We start from the raw sequence: 16,545 nt of genomic DNA on the forward strand, positions 1-16,545 counted from the left end.
CCCAGGAGGAAGCACCCATTTCTGTGACCTCTGGTTTGGGCTTGGGGTTCAGTTTCACTCATGGAAGGAAATGGTCAAGGCTTCCTTCGGAGGAGCACCGGGACTATCCACAGCACTGGCGTGACGTGTTTAAAGTCTCCTGGGTTCCTTGGTCAGACATCTCATCCATGGTTGTTCTGAACAGACGAATGGCCAGTGGGTCCACAGTTCTCCAACAAAGTGGGCACAAAGCAACAACGGTGAAGAGGCAGGTGAGGGGCTTCCTCCCACCTGCTCCAGTGAGATTCCTGTTTCCTTGGAGGATAGAACGACATTTACATTCCTTTCACATCAAATGGTTATTCCAGAGAAAGCGCAGTAACACGTGCACGCCTTCAGCAAAAACTAAGACAAACTGAGCCAGGAGAGCTCTGCCTTCCTGTTGAAAATCCTGTTTAAAAGAAGAGAGAAGTTTAAACAAAAAAACCAACAACAGGCATTCCTGCCATGGCACAGTGAGTTAAGAATACGAACTCTAGGAGTTCCCGTCGTGGCTCAGTGGTTAATGAATCCAACTAGGGACCATGCGGTTGCGGGTTCGATCCCTGGCCTTGCTCAGTGGGTTAAGGATCCAGCATTGCTGTGATCTGTGGTGTAGGTTGCAGATGCGGCTTGGATCCTGTGTTGCTGTGGCTCTGGCGTAGGCCGGCGGAGATTTGACCCTTATTCTGGGAACAGCTCTGATTTGACCCTTATCCTGGGAACCTCCATGTGCCGTGGGGAGTGGTCCAAGAAATGGCAAAAAAAAAAAAAAAAATGAACTCTGGCATCTGGGGTTGCCGCGGAAGCTTGGCCCATTGGCCCACGCAGCGGGTTAAAGGATCTGGCGTTGCCAAAGCTGCAGCTCAGATTCAGTCCCTGGTGTGGGACTGCCCATATACTTTGGGTGCAGCCGTAAAAAAAATAATCCAGGAGTTTCCGTTGTGGCACAGCAGAAATGAATCCGACCAGGAACCATGAGGTTGCAGGTTCGATCCCTGGCCTCGCTCAGTGGGTTAAAGATCCCACATCTCTGTGAGCTGTGGTGTGGGTCGCAGACGTGACTCGGATCCGTGTTGCTGTGTCTGTGGCTCAAATTTGACCCCTAGCCTGGAACCTCCATATGCCATGAGTGTGGCCCTGAAAAGCAAAAATGAAATAAAATAAAAAATAAAATAATCCAAAATTAGAACTTCAGCATAAATATTAATTCAATCAGTGCCATAAACAAGCTTCTGGGGCTGCTCTATGAATTGGAAGACCATCTTGGTCAGTTCCATAATGTCCATATCCTCCACACCACCTTGGGAAGCGTTCCTATGGACGGGTATTCCCATCTTGGGCATCAGCAGCTTGGGGCCCTTTGCAGGGGGTGATAACTGATGACTCTTGCTCTGGCTTCCCAGAGCATGATCTTAGTCCTCTTCAAGGAGCAAGGACGTCTGCCTTGGGGTCAGAAGAATGTACTTAGATGGTAAAGACGGGAGTTAATATGGGCAAAGCTGGACAAAGACTACAGCAGTTTTGTGGAGCTGTAAGTAAATGCCACTGTTTATATGGGAGCATCGGGAAAAGAAGGCTGAGGGCCCAACACAAAGGGCTGGCCCTGGCCCTACCCTCCTGCACACTGTTCTCAGCACAGCATCCTCAGGGACTGTTGAGATGCAGCCCCTCTGCTCAAGGACCTTCAGTGGTGCAGCCTCACTCAGAACAGCCCTTTCAGTGGCCCCCAAGGCCCTACCACCCTCCCCTCTGACCGTACCTTTCGCTGCTTTCTCCAGTACTCAGCTTCCAGCGCCCTGGCCTCCTTGCTATTGTTCAGACACGGCAGACAGGATCCTGCTTCGGGTCTTTTCTATCCACCTCCTCACTGCTCTCCCCATTTCCACAAGCCCTTCCCTGCCCCCTCTCAAAGTTTTACTCAGAAGACCTCCTTCCCTTAAAACTGCACATCTGGGAGTTCCCGTCATGGCTCAGTAGTAATGAACCCAACTAGTATCCATGAGGTTGCAGGTTCGATCCCTGGCCTCACTCAGTGGGTTAAGGATCCCCCATTGCCATTGCCAGAGCTGTGGTGTAGGTTGCAGACTAGGCTCAGAACCTAGTGTTGCTGTGGCTATGGCCGGCAGCTGCAGCTCTGATTTGACCCTTAGCCTAGGAGCTTCCATATGCTGCAGATGTGGCCCTAAAAAAAAAATTTTTAAATAAATATGAATCAGCACATGGCACTCTCCTGTCCTCCCTCTTCAGAAGCTTCCCTTCTATCCAGACATCTTACCACTGCCTCTAAGAGGAGGTCAATTCTAGATCTCAACTCACTCCATTCCAGCCACTCTGGCCTCCTTGCTGTTCCTTAAGTCTGTTCCTGTCCCAAAAGCTTTGCACTCTCAGTTCTTTCCGGAACACATTTCCCCCAGGTGCTCCTGTAGCCTACTCCCTCACTTGCAGTCTCCACTCAAATATTGCTTCCCCAGAGAGGCCTTCCCTGATGGCCCATCAAAGTCACTCTCCATCACTCAGTGTCTCCTGATCCTGCTTTGAACCCACATCCCTGTCTGACTAGAGTCTAGCCATCTGCTTTTACAGTTAGTCTCTCTCACGGGACTCAGTAAATATTTTATTGAAATTGGTCTATCAACATTTTATTTGTCCATGTTTGTTTCCTTCTTACTTTTAGTAATATTATTGCTTTTTAAATTAATTTTTATATTGAATTATAGTTGATTTAGAAATTAGTGAACTTGTCTTCCAGATCAACAGATAAGGGAACAGTTTGTTAAAACCTTTGCTAGTAAATTGCCTTCATTAAGTTTGCTTTAGTTTTCTTTTTTCCTCTTTAAAAATTTTTTTTTTTAATTTGTCTTTTTGCCATTTCTTGGGCCGCTCCCGCGGCATATGGGATGTTCCCAGGCTAGGGGTCTAATTGGAGCTGTAGCCACCAGCCTACGCCAGAGCCACAGCAACGCGGGATCTGAGCCGTGTCTGTGACCTACACCACAGCTCACGGCAATGCCGGATCGTTAACCCACTGAGCAAGGGCAGGGACTGAACCCGCAACCTCATGGTTCCTAGTTGGATTCGTTAACCACTGCGCCACGACGGGAACTCCAAAATTTTTTAAAAGTATAGTTGATTTACAGTGTTGTCAATGTCTGCAGTACGGCAAAGTGACCCAGTCATACATATGTATACACATTCTATTTCTCATATTATCTTCCCAAGTGATTGGATATAGTTTCCTGAGTAACATTATTGTTGAGACCTTCCATTCTTTTTTTTTTTTTTTTCTTTTTTCTTTTTAGGGTCACACCCACAGCATATCGAAGTTCCCAGGCTAGGAGTCGAATTGGAGCTGCGGCTGCCAGTCTACACCACAGCTGCAGCAATGCCAGATCCTAGTTGCATCTTCGACCTGTGTCACAGATCATGGCAATGCCGGATCTTTAACCCACTGAGTGAGGCCAGGGATTGAACCCACATCCTCATGGATACTATTTGGGTTTATAACCCGCTGAGCCACAAGGGGCGCTCCTAAGATCTCCCAATTTGTTTTGTCTCAGGGGATGTTTTCTTTGAGGGAATGGCGGAGTACTGCCACACTGGGACCAGAGCACAGAAGGTGGTCTGGCACTCCCTGAAGTCAGCATGATGAAAGTAGCAGTGATCAACAGGAAGTCAGCACAGGTACCGTCCTGGGATGAATTTAAGGGCAGAAAGTTGGGCTCTGAGGCAGCCACCCCTCTAACGGAGTCCCACGTGATCATCCTCTCTCTGAACAGCTTGTTCTGGAGGAAAACTAAGTTGGCTGAGTATTTCATCACCCCGAAGATTTCAAAAAATAATCATTATTCTTTCTTGTTTTCTCTTAGGAGAAACAAAGAAATCAGAAGAAGCAAGGCTTTGATCATAACTTCTGGGTTGATTCAAGGATAATAACCACAATCTAAGGCAAAGGTTCTCCTCCCAGACTGAGCCTTAGATTTACCTGGAGAGCTTTTAAAGTGACTGCCTGGGAGTTCCCATCGTGGCATAGCGGAAATGAATCCAACTAGGAACCATGAGGTCTCGGGTTCAATCCCTGGCCTTGCTCAGTGGGTTAACCATCTGGCGTTGCTGGGAGCTGTGGTGTAGGTCGAAGACATGGCTTGGATCTGGCATTGCTGTGTCTGTGGCGTAGGCCGGCAGACTGTAGCTCCAATTCGACCCCTGGCCTGGAACCTCCATATGCCGAGGGTGCAGCCCTAAAAAGCCACACACACACACTCTCTCTCTCTCTCTCTCTCTCTCTCTCTCTCTCTCTCTCTCGTGACTGACTGATGCCCAGACTAACCTCATGCCAATGAAATCACTGTCTCTCAAGGTGGGGCTCAGGCATTATAGTTCTTAAAACCCCACAGGTGATTCTAACATGCATCCTGGTTGGGGTGTGGAGCAGAATTGCTCACACGTTAATGTGTGCACAGATCTCCTAGGGTATGTGTAAGATGGTCAATTCAGATTCCAGCGCTGTGGGCTGGGGCCTGAGATTCTGCACATTTGACCAGCTGCCAAATGCTGCTGCTGCTGCCAGTACAGGGACCATGCTTTGAGTAGCAGGTATGAGATCAAATACTGGCTTTCACTCAGGTTCACAATTTTCAGATCTAATGTTCGGTAATCTGCGCAGTATTAATCTGTGTGTTCTGCTAATTCCTGGGCATCCCAGTCACTTGGCAGCCATTGTTCTCTTTGCTCTTTCTTCTTCCCTGACAGGCCCTTGCTGGGGAAACTGAGGCCTCACCTCTCGAACCATCCTCTGATCGATGCTGTCCCCAATGTTTCTCAACTGAATGGCCAGCTTGTGGATTATTTCTTCCTCGTGATGGTTCTGGCCAGTGCTATTCTCCTTGGGCTGAAAAGGTGGGTTGTGATCTGCATTGACAGAAAAGAGGTCACAGAGAAAATAAGCCACAGGGATACATTATACGACATCCGGAATCTAGCCAGTATTTTATAATGACTGTAAGTGGAGTATAACTGTTAAAAATCGTGAATTGCTATGTTATTCGCCTGAAACATACAATATTGTATAGCAGCTATACTTCAGTTTTGAAATAGAGTTCAGGGAGTTCCCGTTTTGGCTCAACGGTAACGAACCCAACTAGTATCCATGAGGATGCAGGTTCAGTCCCTGGCCTCTCTTGGTGGGTTAAGGATCCGGCATTGCCTGGAGCTGTGGTGTAGACTGCAGACACAACTCAGATCCTGCATCACTGTGGCTGTGGTATAGGCTGGCACCTGCAGGTCTGATTTGACCCCTAGCCTGGGAACTTCCATATGCCACAGCTGCAGCCCTAAAAAGACAAAAAAAAAAAAAATTAAAAAAAGAGTTCAAAGAGATTACTCCATTAACTATCTGTTACTCACTACGAGTCACTAAACCCTTAGACAATGAGAAGGATGAAATCCCGTCAGTATAATAATCATCAAAAAGCAAAGCCTTGCATTGGAATAGATCAGCTCTGTCCAGTAGAAATATAATTCAAGCAACATATTAATTTTAAATTTCCTGTAGTAAAGCATTGTTTACCTTCTTAGTAGGAAGCAAAATAATGGTACATTTTACAATTGATGGAATATTAAATTTAATAAGATACCATAGTAACTACCTCATAGAGGGGCTGTTGAGATGACTAAATGAGCTAATATATTTAGCCTTTGTAGGATGGTACCTGAAACATGGATAGATGTTATTTAAGTGTTAACTACTGCTACCACCTGGAAAAACAGTCCCACTCATATAACAGCAGAAAAAAACCCACACTAGTTAGCTGGTCCATGTTTCTTTAAAATAACAAAGGATCACCACGCAATTGAGAAGAATTACAGACTGAAGGAGAAATACCAGATAAACAAAACAGTAGTCCTGAAGAAGACAGATATTATTCAGGGAAAAGAAGAGAATATTTGCAACTTTTACTGTGTGCATTTAGAGAGACTTAAGAAAATATTACATTCAGGAAACAAAAGAGAATGCTATGAAAAAAGAAGAATCCTACAACAAAATCTTTCAGATTTTCAGTAATACAATTGACAAAATTAAAAATATAATTGATGGTCTTAAAAAAATAAAGTCAAGGAAATCACTCAGAAAAAAAGTCAGAAATGTTAAAATATGAGAAAAGATAGGCGATACAGAGACCAGCAACTGATAGGAATCAGAACGAGACAGATAGAGGGGGAAAATTATGAAGACAGTGTAAAACAAGTTCCCAGAACTAAAGGACACCAAACTTCAGATTAGAAAGTCCCGTTGAAAACAGAAAGTCCCACAACATTTTAGGACAGCAAATGGGGAAATAAAATCCTTCCCTCTAGAACACACTGAAATTTCGAAATGCCAAGCATAAGGAGATGCTAAAAATCTCCAAAGGGAAACATGGATTCATTTGGTGACTGACTCCACATCAACAATGGATGCTAGATTATAGCAGAACGATGAATGCCTTCAAGGTTTTTCTTTTAAAAATCATTTCACCCTAGAAGTCTGCATCTATCTAATTCTCTGTCGTCTGTGAGAGGTGAATAAGGACATTTGCAGACACGCAAGGATTCACGGAGTAGTTCTCCCATACATAATTTCTTAGGAAGTCTCTTGAGGAAGTATTGCAGTCAAGCAGAGTATGACTAAACCAAGAAAAAGAAGATTTAGCAAAAAATGGATCCAACCCGTGAGAAGGGAAGTCTCCGGATGGCAATGGTGCAGGGGGGCCGAGAGAGTGTTGAGATGGGAGCAAGGAAACAGCCCTAGGAGTGAAGTCCCTGAGGAAAGTGAGATTAGATGGAAGAGACAGCATGGCTGAAAACAGGGGAAACTTGAGAATATCATAAGAAATCATGGGAGGAGAGGAGAGGCAAGAAAGCAATAAAAGTTCATACAGGAAGTGTATGGTCCAAATATGAAGCAAATTAAAATGTGCCTTAAGTTTAAACTAAAGGAGGGAGTTCCCTTCATGGCTCAGCAGTTAATGAACCCTACTAGGATCCATGAGGATGCAGGTTCCATCCCTGGCCTCGCTGAGTGGCTAAAGATCCAGCATTGTCATGAGCTGTGGTGTAGGTCCCAGACTCGGCTCAGATCCTGCGTTGCTGTGGCTGTGGTGTAGGCCAGTGGCTGTAGCTCCAATTTGACGCCTAGGCTGGGAATTTCCATATGCCACAGCTGCAGCCCTGAAAAAGCAAATAAATAAATAAATAAAAATAAACTAAAGGATTTGTTTTAGAGTTCTTTTCAAAAGGATATTCCTCTGTGTTAAACTTTGCAGTGCTTGACCTGTATGATGAGTGATGAAATAAAATTCATTTTTCTGTTTGTCGTCTTTTTTTGTTTGATTGTTTTTTGTCAATACCAGATCCTTAAGCCACTGAGCAAGGCCAGGGATTGAACCCTAGTGCTCAGGGATACTAGTTGGGTTCGTTACAGCTGAGCCACATTGGGAACTCCCTCAATCCCTTGTGGAGCAGTGGCTTAAATATCTGGTGTTGTCACTGCAGTGGCTTGCGTCGACTGCTGTGGTGCAGGTTCAGTCCCTGGCCTGAGAACTTCCACATGCCATGGGCGTGGCCAAAAAATAAAATAATTCAATCACTTTTAACATTTAAATCTTTCTAGTTCAAGATCAACAGTAATTGCCCCATCTCCAAGGACACACCCTCTCATAATCAATCAAAGGTATTATAGTTGAATGTCCAATTGTTACCTAATCTGAATATAATTTCCAAAAATGGTGCTTACATTTAACTACTAGTCAATCTCAGGAAGGCTTAAGGTGTCTTACCAAGGACACACTGCACTTTTAAAAAGGATTGCTAGCATCACCCAGAATTGAAGTATAAGAGAACTGGTCACACATGGAGAATGAAAGGAAATTTGCTCACAGCATCGAAATTTGAGTTTGAGCTACCAGACTAGAGTTGGCGTCAGGGAGTGTAGACAACTCTTCCAAGAGGTACCCTGATGAAGGATGGGAGAGAATGGACAGGAGCCAGAGGAAGAGGTGTGTTGAAGGAATACTCTTAAGTTGAGTCTTGAGCAGGTTCGTAGGTTGAGGAGAGGAATTAGAGCAGGAGGGATGGAAAATGGAAGATTGGTGAAGCAGAGTCCCAAGGGTTTAGGAGAAATGAGAAAGAAAACACGTGGAAGGATTCATTTTGAACAGGAAAGGAGGTCCTTCCTTTGAGACAGGACAGAAAGCGATGAGATGTGATGCTCGTGGAGGGAAACCTTTGACAGCGGGTGAGGGGATTCGGGTGTTTACCCCGATGACATCAGTGTTATACATGAAGCAGAAAACTCGACCCTCTGCCGAGAAGGAGGGGAATCCTGAGGCAGCCAAAATTAGTCACTAATAGAAATGGAAAACAGGAAGCTACCTAGAGTTGTATAACAGGAGCTAAAGAATATTTATATGACCTTGATGTGCATTCTCTTTCCAGCTGGCCAGAGTCCTAAACTTGGATCTAAAGAAATTTTTTATCCTTTCCTTACTTAGGAGACAGTCTTGACTCAGTAACTTTTTTTTCTTTTTCTTTTTTTTTTTTTTTTGGTCTCTTTTTGTCTTTTTAGGGCCGCACCCGCAGCATATGGAGGTTCCCAGGCTAGGGGTCGAATCGGAGCTACAGCTGCTGGCCTATGCCACAGCCACAGCAACACAGGATCTGAGCCATGTCTGCAACCTACGCCACAGCTCACGGAAATGCCAGATCCTTAACCCACTGAGCGAGGCCAGGGATCGAACCCACAGCTGCAAGGCTACTAGTCAGGTTCGTTAACCACTGGGCCACAACAGGAACTCCTAGACTCAGTAACTTTCTAATTTCCTGTTCTTAGCTTCTCTGTGCCTCAGATTTCTCAGTTGTTAAAAGGGATTTTAAGGGGTGGCTTAGTGGTTAAGGATCCAGCATTGTCACTGCTGAGGTGAGAGTTTGATCCTTGGCCTGGGAACTTCCACATGTCATGGGTGTGGCAAAAAAAAAAAAAAAAAAAAAAAAAAAGTGGGAGGGATGAGATGGGGAAAGAAGGGGACAGGGAAGGCCAGGGTCTCAGTGCATTAATTCACCTCAACCAAGGGTAAGGAGGCTTAAATAGTAGGTGAAATAGATGGCCCTTTGACTAAAATTGTAACCATATTGCCTGTCATTTCAGTTTCTATTGCTGTTTTCAAGAGTATCTCACCTCAAGCCATTTTGAAATGATACCTTAATAGTTAACAGCCTAGCAAGGATAATTTGATAATTATCTAAGAAAAGGAGAGAGATTCCCAGTGAGGGCTGAGAGTCACCCCAAAGGCAAGGTGCCCAGAGAGAAGAAAGGGCAGCTGAGTGGTGAGACCCTCCAAACTGCAAAATGGGTTGAGCGCCAGCCCTGCTCGTGCCAATCAAAAGCATAATGATTTGCAAGTTATTTTCTTTTTTTTCTAAGTTATTTGTATTTTGTTTGTTTGTTTTTTGTTTTTTAGAGCCAAACCCGAGGCATATGGAGGTTCTCCAGGCTAGGGGTCGAATTAGAGCTGTAGCTGCTGGCCTACACCACACCCACAGCAACGCTAGATCTGAGCCTAGATCTGAGCCTCTTCTGTGACCTACACCGCAGCTTGTGGCAATTGCTGGATCCTTAACCCACTGAGTGAGGTCAGGGATCGAATGTGCGTCCTCATAGACACTAGTCAGATTTGTTTCTGCTGAGCTGCAACGAGAACTCCCTTTTTTTTCTTTTTCGGCCGCTGATCCAAGCCACAGTTGCAACCTACATAAAGCCAGATCCTTTAACTGTGCTGGGCTGGGAATTTCAACCCACATCCTGGTGCTGCACAGACAGCACCAATCCCATTGCACCATAGCGAGAACTCTTGGAACTATTATTTCAACTGATTGTCAGCTGGGAAATACAAAATCAAGTATCTGCAGTAGGAAGATGGAATACAAATTGGATAAGTTCCAGTAATGGACAAATGGGAGAAGCGAAGAGCTATAAGGATGCCAGCAAGCCTTGGGTATCTCACTTGGGTAGGTGAAGAGGCAGAGAAGGAAGGACCTAGAAATAGGATGCAACAGAGCACTGAGTGTGCCTGAAGCAAGAGAGGTGTTTTGCATTCTGGTACTCAACATAATAACTATTTCTATTTTATGCGTGTCTGACCAGCTAACGGTGAAACCCTTGAGGATATGTATCTTTTTCATAACTCTGGGACCTAGCTCATTGCCCCACCCAGATAGTGCTGATTATGATTATAAAGATGCAGATGCATAGGAGGGTGGAGAGAATGGGACATAGAAGCTGAGGGTTGGAGGGAAAATGTTGGCTACCCTGTCAGTTTATCTCAGGACAGCCCTACCTTTTAGTTTGTCTTGAAGACAGCTGCCCTTTTCATTTAAAGTCGCAAGATAGCAACAATAATGTACACATATTCTAAACTCTTGGAACCTTTTGACACTCTCACAATTGGTGGTGGAAATTAGTACAACGTCTGTGGAGGGGCAATGTATCTATCAAATTTTACAAATGCAGATGTGCTCAAGGTTATCTGTTGTAGCAACAGGTTTCAGTATTAACCAACTGAAAGACAACCCAAGTGTACATTAGTAGGAAACTATTTAATAAATTATGGTGTATCCCCACCGTGGACTATTATACCACTGTAAGAATGAGAAAGCTCTGTACATATTAATGCAGAAATATTTCCAAAAAATTGTGTTAAGTGAGAAAACAAGAACAGTGTGCTTAATATGCTATCTTTGTCTAAAAAGGAAGAGGGTATAAAATCTATATTCACCATTTTTCATATTCACATAAAAGACCTCTGAAAGGATACTTGAGAATCTAAGAACAATGGCACTGACCAAATGGTAGGAACTGAGCAGCAGATGGGGGGATAGAACATGCAGGAGAGACTTTTCACTACATGCCTTTTCATATTCTTTAGTTTAGATATTCATGAAAATATCTTTTTACGTAAACACTCATACAGCACTTACAATGTGTCATTGTTGCAAGCCATCAAAACCAAGTGGTGTGTTTTAATTATTTATTTATTAACATAAATATTATTCAAATTTTAATTTTAAAAGTATCTCAGAAGTGTCATAATTGTATTGTGGTTATGCAGAAAATATCTTTGTTCTTAGGAGACAATATGGGGAATTACTTAGAGATGAAGTTAGTTATGTCTGCGACTTTATGTCAAATAGTTTAGCAAAGAAAAACATCTGTGTATGCATGCATGAGTGTGTGTGCATGTATATGGTCGTATGTGTGTGTGAGAAGAGAGAAAGCAAATGTGGCAAAAAAAAAAAAAAAAAAAAAGAGGTAACTCTGTGCGAAGACCATGTGAACAGCATATGAGTAACCATAGACTTATCCATGCAACTTTTTTTATAGATTTTAAATTTTCCAAGGTAAATTTAGAAGGGGAAAACATCTTTTCAAAGTCCTTAAAACTTAAATAAAACATTTCTATGTAGTTTTCTACAAACTCTTTGGACTGATTTTCAAGGACTTTAAAATAATTGCAACTTATCTGTTCACCCTCCTTACTCTTCTTCTTGAACCTTATGCCCTAACCAAACTGACCAAATCTCCATTTGACCAAATCTTACCTGTAAAGTATATCTCAAAAAATCACTTTCCCTAAGATGCTTATTTTGAGTCTTTCAAAATAATGTGATCTCTCATCACTTTGAATATCTATAGCACTTTCAGTTCTATTGAGAAACATCATGATCTAGATTTTGTTACAATCATTGCATGTTTTCCTTATGTAAAATAACAGATGAGAATGCACGTTTAACAATAACTATGGGTTATCATTACTCCCTAAAAACTCAGAACTGAATGAAAAAAGTGTCTTCTGAGAACTAGGAGGCAAGATTCAGGTATGCATAGTGGAAGTGGGTGAGATGGGCAATCCTTGGAAGAGGATAGACTACTGGCTCTCCCTCACACGAGCTGCTCCCTCTGCCTGCAACCTGCACCCTCCTTAACCCCCTCGCGTCTCAGTCCAGGGTGACATCTCAAAGGAAGCTTTCTCTAACCTCCCTGCCAAGTCAGAGCCCCATTATAGCATCTGGAGCTGTTCTTAGCTTCTCTCACATTAACATTGTATGTGCTACCTGCCTCCTTCACCAGACTGCTCCAGGAAGGGAGGCACTGTTAGTATTTTTTACTCACTATTGTCACCCCAGTACCTAGCACAGTGCCTAGAATATGGTAGGCCCTAGTATTTTTTTTTTTTTTTGGATGATTTGAAAAAGTAAACATGTCCATCTAGAGGAGGAAAGGGAGAGGCGATGAGCCTTAGAACACACACACACACACACACACACACACACATGGCAAAAATGAGCATCTGAGCACACTCAAAGAGAGAAAGAACTTGAATAACTGACGTCTACAATTAATAGATCCTATTTATACTACCTATACAATATGTGTATGCATACATATGTATTTTGAATTCTGCCCTTTCCTATCAATAATTATAACATTTTTAGAGGTGGGCAGGGCCTCTTTCTGCTTTCAATTATTTTTGTTTTCCCAAGAGTGTCTAATTTCTCTTAAATGATGCATCAGGATGATTGCTCTGGACTTCCCAAAATCCTACCCACACTCTCAACTTTTCTAAGAAGTGTCTTTAAATTCCCCATTCAAATATTATGGGTTTTTTTTTTTCCCTCCCTCAAGGAGTTATGTTCATACGTGTAGTGTGGATGTTCTCAAAGTAAGAGACATTTGGGCTTCAGCGAGTCTCTTTTCAATCAACAATAGCTTGTGATGTCCATTTACAGTCTGTGTCACAACCCTGGACAAAAAAGCCACTAAAAGGAGAAAGGGACCTTCTCAATAATCAGCTTCCTAGGTAAGAGTTTTACTTCGGGCAGTATTTAGGGTATATATCTATCTATCTATCTGTCTGTCTATCTATCTACCTATCTATCATATATCCATCCATCCATGTAATCCAGTGTATCTGTCATCATCCATTTTTAAGGTTCCCAGCAGGAGAGCTTCCCAGGGTCCTGTACTCTGTGCCTGGCACCTGGGCAGGCTCGGAGTCCAGCTCTCCGGCGGGAAAAGAGCTTGGGGCGGGGCTGGCAGTAGGGTCGCGTGGGCGGCTGTCACCAATGAGAAGTGCACACAGCGCTCAGCCGGAGGCGGTCTCCCGCACCCGCGGTGGCGCGCATTGCTCATTCCTACCTTCAGACCTGAGTGAGAGGTCGGGAGACTGAGCAGTTGGGTTTACCGCCTGGAGCCTCAGCTTACCCTGGCTTTAGGGTTCTCCATGACGTTTTAACAACTCGGTCCCTCTCACATCGCCCCCGCCTCAGTCTCCACATTCCCCACTTCTTCCGCGATACAGTAAAAGGGAAGAAACGCGCTGTTTCCCCGTGAGCTAGTGAGGGAAGGAAATGGGGGGTGTGGGAGGAGTCTGCTGCCACCTAACTGGGGGGCGTCCCCTCGTTTCTGTTTGGCAATCCTTGAATGCACATTGGTTGGGCAGCAGACGAAAATGCGAGGCGCAAGTAAGGTTTTATGGACATAGTAAAACCAGAACTCCGGGCAAGGAAACACGTAGATTAGGTTGTTAGCTGTTAATTCTCTAACTCAAAGGTAGTAGCATTATTAATTCTCCACCTCGCTTCTGCTTTTGAGGTGAAAGTGTAATTAGGAAAGCATTAGAGGGTAGATGTGGCAAGAGCCCACCGTGCACCTCAGCTTCATGAAGGATCTGTGAGGATTAAGTGGTATGAAAGTGAAATGAAAACATTGCAAAAGGTTCACCACGAAATACAAGTTCTAGAATAGCGGTGGCTATTGCACAGCTTTGTGAACATACAAAAACCACTGAATTGTGTTCCTTTAAAGTTTGAACTTTATGGTGTATGAGTTACGTTTCAATTTAAAAGAACAAAATATATGTTCTAGAAGTCTCGGGCTTTGAGAAATAATTGTTGACACCCGCCCTGATGAAAATTCAAAATTTTAGTCAATTAGGTACTTTTTAGAAAATGGATACCGTATTAGACATGGTGGTAAGAGACCTTGAAATTTCCGCTTTCTCAGTGGCATGTAATTCTTTTAAAATTGGAGAATAGTTTGAGATTAGTTTTAATAATTCCTTTCAGGTGTCTAGCATATTTTTAATCTAAAAGTCTAAAACCAAAACCCCATACATTTAACCCGAATGTTTAATGTTTTTCAAAACATAACACTTTAATTTCCTAACATTTTTGGGACATTTAGGAATCATACATTTTTGCAAAACAAAATTTCAAGTTTATCTTTCTCTCATGTTCTTTGCTATAGTGACAAAAATCAAGAAGGACTCCAAACTGAATTTTCCCTGCTTTAACAATACAGAGATTTTTGGGTCAAATTTAAAGATGAGTTTTTATTAAAAGATAAATTTGATCTATTTTAGCCGATTTGGAATCATCTTAATTAGTTGTCACATCAGTGATTCAGAGGTAATAGATATTAAGAGATTTATACCATGAAGCAAAGACAGCTTTAGATTTTTACCACAGAAGAACTTTGATGGATAGATTTACCACTCCTTCTCACAGTTAATGTTTAAATACTCTGTTTAATGCCCAATTTTATGTCCTCAATACCAAGAAAAATACATGCTAAGTAGAATATTTAACTTAGTTTAAGACAAATAATATCTTACCTGGGTTCCTTGACATGGCTGGAACTGGCTGGGAGCTGACAAGTCTAGTCATGTAAGCCTTCTGAAAACTGTATTTCACCCACAGTGATTTGCAACAATTTGTTACTTTGGGAGAGGGATTCAGTATTCTTTAGGTTCACAAACAATGGCATCATGTTTTTTCTTCATGTTTTTTCCCTGTTGGAAGATATAAATTTTCAGAGGCTTTCCCCCTTTTCTCAGTATATATGTTAGATGAACACTGATGTTCTAACATAAGCAGGCTTTATCCCATATAGAAAAGGGTAGTGAATTTGGGTGGAAAATGGAACAGGGTCATCTTTCTCTACAATCTTCTTCAACTTAAGTGAAAGTCTTTCTGTGTTTTTTTGGTCTTTAGATTTGCTGCACCACCCAGTATCCTCATCTCCCAGCAGTTTTCTTCATCTTTTTAATAGCCACATACCATCAAGTGAACAGTCTAAATTAGTACACATAGAAGAAGAGAGAAAAATTACTGTAGCCAAAAGAAAAATAGATTTAAAAAACTAGACAGGTAGGAAAGGATGGAAATGAAACACATTCTTTGTCTTATTTGTGTATTTGTGTGTGTTCTCCTCCGCAGATGTCTTGTATTCCCTCTTTAATCCTCTGTATACACACGGTCCATCTCTATAGACACTAATGAAAGCTATCCTCCTGTGCCCAGTCCCCCCCGGCCCTTTATTCTAGTATTGTAGCACCCATCAAATAAGTTGAAGAATTGAAGATTTTCATTGTCTATCAGTGCACTTAGTTCTCTTATTTAAAGGCTGGCCGCAGCTTGACTTGCCATTTCACCTTCCAAATCTAAGCAGTTACTGGAAAGGGAAGGAATGGATAAGAGAGGTCAGACTATGAAAAACAATTGAAGGGAGGTCCCATTGTGGCTCATCAGGGTTATGAACCCAACTAGTATCTATGAGGATGCAGGTTCAATCCCTGACCTTGCTCAGTGGGTTAAGGATCCAGCATTGCCCATGAGCTGTGGTGTAGGTTGCAGATGTAGCTCGGATCCCGCATTGCTATGGCTGTGGCCTAGACAGGCAGCTGCAGCTCCAATTTGGTCCCTAGCCTGGGAACTTCCATATGCCAAGGGTGCAGCCCTAAAAAGCAAAAAAAAAAGAAGAAGAAGAAGAAAATGACAGGGGAGGCCTTTAGGAACCTTAGATCAATGATCAGTACTAGCCAGTAAAAGTATGTGAACTATACATGTAACATTAATTTTTCTAGTAGCTACATCAAAAAAGTGAAAAGGAATAGGTGAGATTAATTTTAATGATATATTTTATTTAATTAAATATATCCCCAAATAAAACTCAGTGTTATTTCAATAAGTAATCAATGTGAAAAATGAATAATGAAATCTTTTACACCTTCATTAATGTAAGTCTTCAAATCTGGTATGTATTTTACACTTAACAATGCATCTCAACTCAAACCAGCCACATTTCAGGTGACCAGTAACTGCATATGGCTAGTGGCCACTGTATTGAACAGTAAGCACTGTAAGACTGTATTGAAGCTTTAGATAAAGAAGCAAGAATTGAAAAGAAATGACTTTGAAAGAAAGGTGATAAGCAGCTATCTCAGCTATACAAAACAAGGAGGGAGAAATCGTCAAGTAAAATGGTGATTCATCATTTTTCAAATGTCCCACATTTTCCAGTGTAGAATGCTACTACAAATTTTTATTATTGTAACTTGGGCCATTTAGGGGAGAGGGAGCTGTGGGGTGAAGGGTTGTGTGTTCCTGGACATTTTGGGTGCCTTAGGTGGCTTGACGTTTTAACAACACTCA

General features: G+C 42.6%; 1 protein-coding gene across 1 annotated transcript; it reads right to left on the bottom strand.

Moving 5' to 3' along the window:
* Positions 184-15,629, bottom strand: PXT1 (peroxisomal, testis specific 1). The gene is given in 4 exon segments (XM_013977855.2): positions 184-430; positions 4,799-4,929; positions 14,727-14,852; positions 14,855-15,629. Coding segments are annotated over 4 exon segments (402 nt in total). The 5' UTR covers positions 14,895-15,629; the 3' UTR covers positions 184-325.

This window comes from Sus scrofa, chromosome 7 (genome assembly GCF_000003025.6).
Source record: "Sus scrofa isolate TJ Tabasco breed Duroc chromosome 7, Sscrofa11.1, whole genome shotgun sequence".
Classification (NCBI taxonomy): domain Eukaryota; kingdom Metazoa; phylum Chordata; class Mammalia; order Artiodactyla; family Suidae; genus Sus; species Sus scrofa.